General features: G+C 34.6%; 1 protein-coding gene across 1 annotated transcript in view; it reads left to right on the top strand.

Moving 5' to 3' along the window:
* The window catches only part of LOC139717491 (uncharacterized), a 30,821-nt gene extending 20,338 nt beyond the window's left edge, over positions 1-10,483 (top strand). The window contains exons 7-12 of the mRNA XM_071628997.1: positions 388-499; positions 1,486-1,661; positions 2,436-2,512; positions 8,567-8,816; positions 9,278-9,377; positions 10,270-10,483. Coding sequence (XP_071485098.1) covers positions 388-499; positions 1,486-1,661; positions 2,436-2,512; positions 8,567-8,816; positions 9,278-9,377; positions 10,270-10,483 — 929 coding nt within the window. The remainder of the gene's footprint in view (positions 1-387; positions 500-1,485; positions 1,662-2,435; positions 2,513-8,566; positions 8,817-9,277; positions 9,378-10,269) is intronic.

Raw genomic sequence — 10,483 nt, forward strand, 5'->3', positions numbered from 1 at the left:
CATCGAATCATTGGTAACGGTCGACTCCTGTCGATATTCCCCTGCTGTTTGTTTACGTATACATATTGAGATAAGTGATAAAGCTCTACACAATTCGTTACTAGGATTTCTCGAACATATCCGCTCCGGCCAGCCTTCCTACTCCACGAAGCAATACGTTACCTGTCTTTAAAATTCTGAAATATATTACATGGATACATACACCCAAACAGTGGTTCAGTGGGTTCGTTGCAAAAGGTGTCGAACATCCAAAATGTCACATTTCATGTTTAAAAAGGGAACAGAATTCTGTAGTTTATCTTTCTATTGAACTCTTTTGCTTTTCAAACAAAAATATTATAAACAAGTGCATCTTTTTTGAAGAGCATTATTGGTTTGTCTTCACAGGCGTTGTTGTGATCAGCAGGCACGTACAGGTCAATCCCATCTCCCAAGCTTTGCTCTTTTGTCGAGCTCGTGGCAATCCACTACCCTCTGACACTGATGTCGGTCTCTACAGGTATTCGAACCAGGACGACAGACATGACCAAACCGGAATATATAGGAATGGGACTACAATAGAGGCAGGGGGTCTTGAGCGTGTTGTGATATTTAGGGTTTCTTCTCTTCAAGAGGGAAATTACAGTTGTGGAGTCATCGGAACCACTGGCTTTGCTTACTTCATCTTTCGACTTAGTTTTCATGGTAAATCAACCTGCAGTTTGGTTTTATCCTTCCCTTCCAATGTTCTCAAGGACATGCACAACAAAAAATATAAAAGTTGCTTCAAAAGTTAATACTCGCTATAGATCTCGTCCATTCTGACAACGGTTTTTTTATGTCCGAAAACATCCCCCCCCCCCCCCCCCCCCTTAGGGCTGATCTCCAAAAAGACTCTGCCATTATCAATACCATAGTTTGGGAAAGTACCATATTCCCTGGATGAAGAGAAAAATATTGGTTCAAATATTTTTTCCAAAGACATTCAGACCGGAGAGTATTTGATCTTGATTACAAGTCCAGCGACCTCGTTGTTCAACCTTTGCAACTTCTGCGTTCCTAGGCATCGTCTTATTCTGGTCACAGAGTGGAAAAAAAAAAAAAAACACAGGGTGCATCATTTTTGCTTAACTTTTTCTCATTTCAGTGTTACTCTTCCGACGAATGTAATTAATATTTAGGGGAAATCGTTTGCTATGTTTACGCAAGTTGTGTCGACGTTGTTTGTCTTATATAGAATGGACCCATGTATCAGAAACAGTCTCATGCAAATAAATCTGTGTTTGTATGATTTGCATATTTTATATACATACAATGGTCACCATGGCTGTGCACTGTTTTTAAAGATGCACATAATCTTTTCTTTGATTTAGTGCTACCAGTCCTTATACACGCACCTCGTGTAATTAGTCTTAGCCAGACGACAGTGGAACTCGAATGGTTACCATGGACACCCGGAGTGGATACAGGAGATCCTCCCCTGGTAGCTTATGCTGTCTTCATCAGGAGAACATCACAGGAGTGGTCAGAAGTGTCTAGAGTCTCGACTTCATTGACGTCAGTCACGGTAAGCTCCCTGGACGCGGACACGGACTACGAATTTAGCGTTGCGCCGGTACGAGAGGGAACTGGAGGTACCGGAACAAGGTCGGCCCCTGTCTTCTCAGCCACACTCTGCCCGAGTAAGTCTGACCATTCAGTGATGTAGAATGCCGAAGCCAATGGATCTGTTTCCAAGGTTGAGTAAAGCAATCTCTACTCATTGCCAAAATAGTCTCAAGTGAAACGTGCCAATGTGGGGACAAAGTAAGATAAGAAACAAACTAAGTTCTCTTTCACTGCAGTTAGAAGGAGCATTTTAAGTTTATCTAGCTTGAAGTTTATAAGACATAATTATGTAAATCAGTTATTGCCGGTAAAACGGAAATGAAGACCTCATAACGAGGCATGAGGAAAAAAAAGTGTCAGTAGAATAAACACATAGATCACTTTTAATAGCGTTCAAGATATAGGATAACAATTGAATAGGATGTGAAAAAAAATCATGAGAAGGGGAGAGAGACGAAAAAAGCAAGAAGAGGTGCTTGAAATAAAAAAAAAAATGTTTAAGAGAATATTATACATATGAAAAATCATATTATACCTAGGGATATGTTGAGCGGATCAGCCGCCATGTCGGTTAATTTCTCTTTTTTATCAACCAAATGTTTTCCAACATAAAAAGTATAAATAATTAAAGTTTGCAAAAGTGTTCATAGGACACAATTTGCCGATTGGACAGCGAACGTCGGTGTTTATAAAATTGAGTTCATAAATTCCAGGCCCCAACATATTTGCGATGGATACTTTCACAATGTGCATGCAGAAAGGATATTTAGACGATGCATTTGGTTAAGATACGATAAGAATGCCATTTTACAATGCAGGATGTTAGCTATCTGCTTAATTTCTTACAGAGCCAAGTGGATTTCCTCTGGAAGTAAATGTGTCATCGAACGAAACTCTTCCACAGCAGTTGATTGTCACCTGGAAGGTAGGCTACTCTGTGGAGTAGGGATCTAAAGAGCTGAATTTTTACATAATACATAATTCAGTTTCCTAGAATGCTAAATGTTTTGCAATATTTATGTCTTATATTTATTGCTGATTATTCGACAGTATCCACTTCGTTGAAGTCTTGAAATACTCCAACAGTTTTGATTACCATCCGGACTGTAAAGTGCTGATACAGGGAACACATTTATAAATGGACGTGAAGAACGTAGGAAGGGTAACTGTAGGGCGACTGTATTTATTCGCTGAGTTGTTTATTTCATATGGCGACGCATTTCCTCCTTTCTTTATACAATAGTCTAATGCAGAAGATAACTTCATAGATATCTGTGAAATATTCTCAAACCGGATTTCAAGTATTCTATAACGCCGAGCTTGAAAAGACAAAGTTATAAGATCATTTTCATTCGTAGTCTTCTCTAAGTATTTCAGGCATATATGAGCATGCAGGTGTAAGTAAGTGTCAATCGAATGACAAGTTTGCTCATCGATTCATTCTCGTTTCACAGATCATAAACATTGGTTTAGAGTGGAATTACTATTATTCTTTAACTAGAAACTAATAGGTTTTTTTTTTCCTGGATACAGCTCCATTCTAACTAAAAACTATTACCATCTCTTGTCTTCTCTCATTTTTTTTTTTAATATATTCATGTATCCCCTTCTTTGTCTCTATGATTCATTCCATTCTTGTTATATTCCCTTAATAGTAGACCGCGAGTTGTCACAATATTGGGGTGTTCTTAAAATTTTCTGTAGATTTTGATTTTTTTTTTTGCTATTTCCCCTATTTTGGGGGTGCTGAACACGAATCCACTTGTTGCCATTTTTCTAACCGACGTCTTCACCCGTTGCCATGGCAACGCATTATTCTCCTTAAAAGAACATGTATTCTTCATTAAACGTCATGAAAACATGATGTAAACACCAAAATATGTCATAATAAATCCTTTTTGATCAGACTTGAGAAAGAATACAATTTTCATAATGTCATGGCTACCTTATAGCAATGACGGTTACCATGGCAACAACTATTTATAGAGAAAAATCATATTTTTCATGAAAAAGCAAGAAAACATGACAAGATTGAGTGGAATATTTATCATAAATTACTATTTAGATTATCAGCTTATTTTTCCACTATGTTAATTTCCCATCATTTTCGTTGCTATAGCAACAGCATGACAAAAGCTGCCTTTTAAAGAAAAATAAGCATTGCGATTGAAAGAAAAGCGAGAATACGTCGACCCATAGATGATAAATTTCTGTATAGTGAGATTTTTTGAGCTATTTCCTTTATTTTGTCGGTGCCAAACACGAATCGACCTGTTGCCATATTTGTAAATGATATCTCTAGCCGTTGCCATGGCAACAAATCATTTTCTTTGTAATAAAATGTATTCTTCATTAAACATCACAAACGCATCCTAAAAACATCAAAATAAGTCAATATAAGCGTATCACGCTTCAATCAAATTAAAAATCACAATTTCTGTCTGTCACAGCAACCTCATAGCAATAATGGTTGCCATGGTAACAGCTATTTTTTAAAAGAAATGATTTTTTTCATCAAAAAGCATGAAAAGATGGAAAGTTTGAGTAGCATACTCATTACAAATTGCTATGATAATTATCAGCTTTTTTCACTACGTTCATGCCACATTATTATCCCATTAAAAGAAAAACTAGATAAATAAATGATCAATTTTTCTTTATTATAATTTTATTATAATTTCTTATTATTACCTTTAAAAGAACGTGTATTCTTTATTAAAAACATCATAAAAACATGCAGTAAACACCGAAATAAGTCAATCTAAACATCTCTTCAATCAAATTAAAAATCACAATTCTTATAACGCCATGGTTACCTCATAGCAAAGATGGTTGCCATGGTAACAACTATTTTAAAGAAAGTAGTGATACTTTCATGAAAAAGCAAGAAAATGTGACAAGATTGGGTGGAATATTGATTGCTTACTACTATCATGACTATCACCGCTTTCCCATTATGTTCATTTCACTTCCTTTTCGTTGCTATAGCAACAACATGACAAAAACTGCCTTTTAATGAAAAAATAGGTATTTCAATTAACAGGAAAGTAAGAATGAAGTAAATCCGTAGATAATGCATTTCTGTAAGAGTTAGATTTTTTGTGTTCTTTCCCTTATTTTGGGAGTGCCGTACACGAATCCACCTGTTGCCATATTTCTAATTGACATCTTTAGCCGTTGCCATGGCAACAAATTATTTTCTTTAAAAGAACATGCATTCCTCATTAAACATTATAAAAACTTACTGTAATTTCCAACAGATGTCAATGTGAACATGTTTCTCTGATTAAATTAAATATCACAATTTCCGAATATCACAGCTACCTCATAGTGATGACGGTCACCATGGTAACAGCTATTTTTTAAAAGAAAATAATGATTTGTTTTTGTCAAAAAGCATGAAATCATGAAAAGATTGGTTGAAAAACTTATTTCATTACCAGTTAGGGTCTAACTATGATTGTCAGCTTTTTTTTTTTTACTCTGCTAATCTCACATTATTATCGTTGCTATAGCAAAAACATGAGGAAAACTTTCTTTCATAGAAAGAAGAACTGTTTCATTAAAAAGGAAAGAAAGAATAAAACAAACAAGTGATCAATTTCAGAAAAGTTTAAATCTTTTGTGCTTTTTCATCTCTTTTGGGGATGGTGAACAGGAATGCACCTGTGCGTGGTCATTTTTTAAAATGATGTTTTCAGCCGTTGCCATGGCAACGAATTATTTTCTTTAAAAGAACATGTGCTCTTCTTTAAATATTATGAAAACATGCTGTTTACACCAAAATGTGTCAAGATAAACATGTCTCTTTAATTTAGTAAAACACCACGATTTTTCAATTTCATGGTTACCTCATAGCAATGACAGTTGTCATGGTAATAACAATTTATTATGAAAAACATAAAAAATTACAAGATTGAGTAACATATTTATAACAAATTACTGTCAGTTCTTTTTTTTTCACTATAGTCATCCACTTCGTTCTTTTTGCTATAGAATTAACATGAGAAAACTACTCTTTAAAGAAAAAATTAACGTTACTCATTAGATAAGGAAGGAAAGAATACACTAAACAAATAACAAATAAGTAAAAACACAAAAGTTTAGTCAACTCCCTGAATTTCTGATCACATTGCACCTCTAAAACCTTGAATATCCGAAATAATGGTTAATATTTAACATGGTTGCCATGGAAATGCATCAATTTTTAAAGAAAAAAATCTTCAAGAAAAAATGTGAAATTATGGCCTAACTTTTGAAGTATTACAAATGAGCAAGACTATTAGCCATATATAATTCTGTTCACATCATTTCTGTTCCTATATCGCAACAACATGTTAAGGAATAGATTTTTTTAAACCATAGATATACTCAGGAAACATATAATACAAATAATAAGCAATACAAATGTCTAAAAACCTCCCCGAAAGTTCCAATTTTCTCGTCATGATGTACTCTGTTACAGCATTAATGTCTCCAAGTCATTTGATAACCTTCAATGACTATGATACCTCCTCTATAGTAATTTCCTACAGATTGCTACAGAACTTTAATCCTTAAAAAAACATTTTTCTCATGTTATTGCTATGGCAACAGAAATAATGTGGAATGAACGTTGTGAAAACAAGAGCTGATAGTAATTTGTAATGAATATGGTACTCAATCTCGTCATTTTTTTCAATTTTTTCTTTAAAATATCAGTATTTTCTTTTTCAGAATTATTACTATGGCAACTGTCATTGCTATGAGGTATCAATGTAATTGAAAAAAGGGATTGTTTTTATTAATTGAGGAAAAATGTATATAATGACATATTTTGGCCTTAACAACATATTTTTATGATGTTAATGAAAAACACATGTTCTTTTAAAGAAAATAATTTGTTGCCATGGTAACGGCTGAAGACATCATTTAGAAAAGTGGCCATAGGTGGATTCCTTTTCAGCATTCCCAAAAGAGTAAAAAGAAAAGGGCCGAAAAATTAAACTCTACAAAAATTGATTAAATATTTATCTAGTTTTTCTTTTACTGGGGTACTTCTCCTTTCTAGGGAAAAAAGTTGTTGCCATAGCAACGATAATAATGTGGCATGAACGTAGTGACAAAAGCTGATAATTATCATAGCAATTGTAATGAGTATGCTACTCAAACTTTTCATCTTATCATGCTTTTTTATATAAAAAATCATTTTCTTTTAAAAATTAGCTGTTACCATGGCAACCGTTATTGCTATGAGGTTGTTGTGACAGTCGGAATTGTGAGTTTTAATTTGATTGAAGCATATGTTTATATTGACTTATTTTGGTGTTTTTAGCATGCTTTTGTGATGTTTAATGAAGAATATATGTTATTTCAAAGAAAATAATTTGTTGCCATGGCAACGGCTAAAGATGTCATTTAGAAATATGGCAATAGATCGATTCGTGTTTGGCACCGACAAAATAAAGGAAATAGCTCAAAAAATCTCACTATACAGAAATTTATCATCTATGGACGTATTCTTGCTTTTCATCTTTCAACCGCAATGCTTATTTTTCTTTAAAAGGCAGCTTTTGTCATGCTGTTGCTATAGCAACGAAAATGATGTGAAATTAACATAGTGGAAAAATAACCTGATAATCTACATAGTAATTTATGATAAATATTCCACTCAACCTTGTCATGTTTTCTTGCTTTTTCATGAAAAATATGATTTTTCTCTATAAATAGTTGTTGCCATGGTAACCGTCATTGCTATAAGGTAACCATGACATTATGAAAATTGTATTCTTTCTCAAGTCTGATTAAAAAGGATTTATTATGACATATTTTGGTGTTTACATCATGTTTTCATGACGTTTAATGAAGAATACATGTTCTTTTAAGGAGAATAATGCATTGCCATGGCAACGGGTGAAGACGTCGGTTAGAAAAATGGCAACAAGTGGATTCGTGTTCAGCACCCCCAAAATAGGGGAAATAGCAAAAAAAAATCAAAATCTACAGAAAATTTTGAGAACATTACAACTCGCCGTCTACTATAATACTCAAAATACTTGGAAGTTCAATCTTTTATCTGTGCGTATGTGTTTTGTTTCTGTATCTAAAAATAATGGAGAATTTTGAGCTGCTATACATCGCCTATACACCAGAGACCATTATCCCACTCGAGCAAATCCCTTATCGATAACGGTCTCTTCCACCTGTAAGAATATGCTTTAAGATACGATGAAATGTTTGTTTGTGTGTTTGATTTATTTTTCTTCCAACACAATTTTATACATAAATCAAGATTCTTTTCAGTAATATCACATAGAATATCAGTAAGCAAATTACAATGTTTGATTCAAAGAAGGAAAAATTGATGAGTAAATTAATTCCATTAACAAGATATAAGTCGTATTACCAAATTTCCAAATAATTACATGAGAAATTATGCGGAAGAAGGACTCCCACTATAAGCAAAAGCTTGAACAAGTGGCAGCCAAGGGACCTATCTACATAATACACATTTATTGTTTGCGGAATGGGGAAATACTACAAAATATAACACACTGTAAATGCATTATGTTTTATATTCTATTGCATAGATACGAATAAAGGTAATGTGAATTATGATGATGATGATAATGATGATGATGGCAGGGTAATGATGAGGGGAAAATGTGATAATGAAGATGAAAATGATGGTGGTGATGATGAAGATAATGGGGATGAAATGAAATGATAGACACAGAAACATTGCGTATATTTGTTGTGGTTTTAAATCCTATTTACAGAAAATTATGCATACGTATGCATACGTGCAAAATGTATGCATACGTGTATGGATATCATGCACACAATTATAATTATCTATTTCTTTTGAATACTCTTGTCTATATCTTCATGTGAAAAATTCTGATGTTTTCTTAAAGATTTCAATTTTCCAAGTGAAGAAAAAAAATGAAACTGAAACTGATCTGAAACATTTTACTATGTATAATTTCAATTATCGCAGTCACCTGACAATGCCCAGTCGGACTGCCGAAGTGGCTTCACCCATTACATCATTTATTACGCCATCGATCACTCGGATGACGTCATAGCTCGTCGCCTTGATGACATCTCAGTCACACGTCACACTCTTACTTGTCTTGGAACGGGCCTGGAATATCGCATCTACATGACGGCTGGGAACAAGGATAGCGAGAGCCGAGAGAGTAACGTGGTAGTAACCAGGACCCCCGGGGACAATGCCCAGGACGAGGGTACGAAGTCACGTTCTTAGAAACTTGAAAAGGCAGCTTTCACATCAAATATACTGCAGTCAATTTATTGTAAACGATATTTTTCCGACGGTATTATACAGGAAAAGTAGACATGATTGCAGATAGTTATGTAAAATACTTTTTCCTTTTCTGACTTATCGAATTAAATTGTTGACATGTTGCTTAGAAAACCTATACATGGTAAAACGATATTCAGTCATTTCACACGAGGTTGTCTTTTCTATTCAGTGTTCATGAATGATTTTCATGCAGAAAACCCATTGTTTTGACTTGATTCACGCAAATCTAATAAGTCCTTAGTCCTATAATCATGATTTCATCATTGAATTGTTGTCCCTTTTTTTTTGTCATTCAATATTGAGCACAGTGTAGCAGGCAGTATAATTGCATCGTCTGGTTCCTAATGCAATGTTTTGTTTTTCTGACAACATCCTTTACAGCTTCCCAAGGAACTCCTACGTGCTCACTCCTCCCATGGGTACTCTTTGGCGTATCGATGTTTGGGCACGTTGCAACTATCCCAATTATGGTTTTCGTATGGTACGTTAACACAGAATAACAAAAGGTGTCGTCCTTGTGAGTCATTTACAGGGCTCACACCTGTAGATAAAATGGTATGTCCCTGACCGCTTCACACATTCGTACCAAAGATACTAAAATAAATGAAGGAAAAAAAATGATTAAAAATCAGAAATGCAGTTTGACCAAAAGAAAAAACTGAATAGCTGCAGATATTGAGTATGAATTCTTCCACAAAGTGCGTTTTTGTTGGAAAATGAAAGCTTTTCTCATGAAATTTTAAGGGACTATGAAATTCATTGGGTGCATGTACAGAAAATAGGTAATTTTTTGAGTGACAAGAACTCGTAGTCTGGCTTTGCGAACCCTTGGACAGAGTTTGAGCTGAAGAACCCCCTTGGAAATTTGGTGGATGAAAGGGTATATCTCGCTCTTTAAGGTTAGTGAAGATAAAACACCTCATTTCTCCCAGGTATTTTACAGATTTTTTTAAATATGATTTTTAGCACATGTCTCTATGAGGAAATATTTACCCGTGTGAGCCCTATATTATCATCAGAACTTTTGAGAAAAATCATGTTTCCAGCAAATTCGCTTTCCACTCTATATATGACTGACTTCTCTACCATTTATTCAAAGAGACATGTGTGACAAAAAGAAAGCAATTGACCAAAATGCTAAATGAATCGATCCTACATACACATACAGTATATAAGATATCATAATTATAAAAAAAAAAAATCAGTTGCTGTGTGCAGATGAAAAGCTAACAGCTCAGTTTCCTTCTGTTGTGAAATTGTCTTTAAAAAAACACACAAAGAACAAATCCCTTTTTTCCATCTCAATTATCTTTAAGATTTTTACGATGATACATGACTATTGTGTATTGATTTACGACTTTCTTTCCTTACAGTGCTAGAAGGAAATCTCCTCCATCTAGGACTGCTGAAAACACAACTGCGACACAGAAAGATCACCGGACGTACCGTAACGAGGCCTACTCTAACGACAACCAAGGGGGCGTAGAGGATGAAGACTATACCACGATGAGATCACCGCAGCCAGAGTACAACCCTTACGCCACGGTCGTGGAGGGGCAAATCTACCTTAATGCACCTAATCAATAG

This window comes from Diadema antillarum, unplaced genomic scaffold, assembly GCF_040938485.1.
Source record: "Diadema antillarum isolate AM-2024a unplaced genomic scaffold, OU_Dant_1.0 scf00000075, whole genome shotgun sequence".
Taxonomy (NCBI): Eukaryota; Metazoa; Echinodermata; class Echinoidea; order Diadematoida; family Diadematidae; genus Diadema; species Diadema antillarum.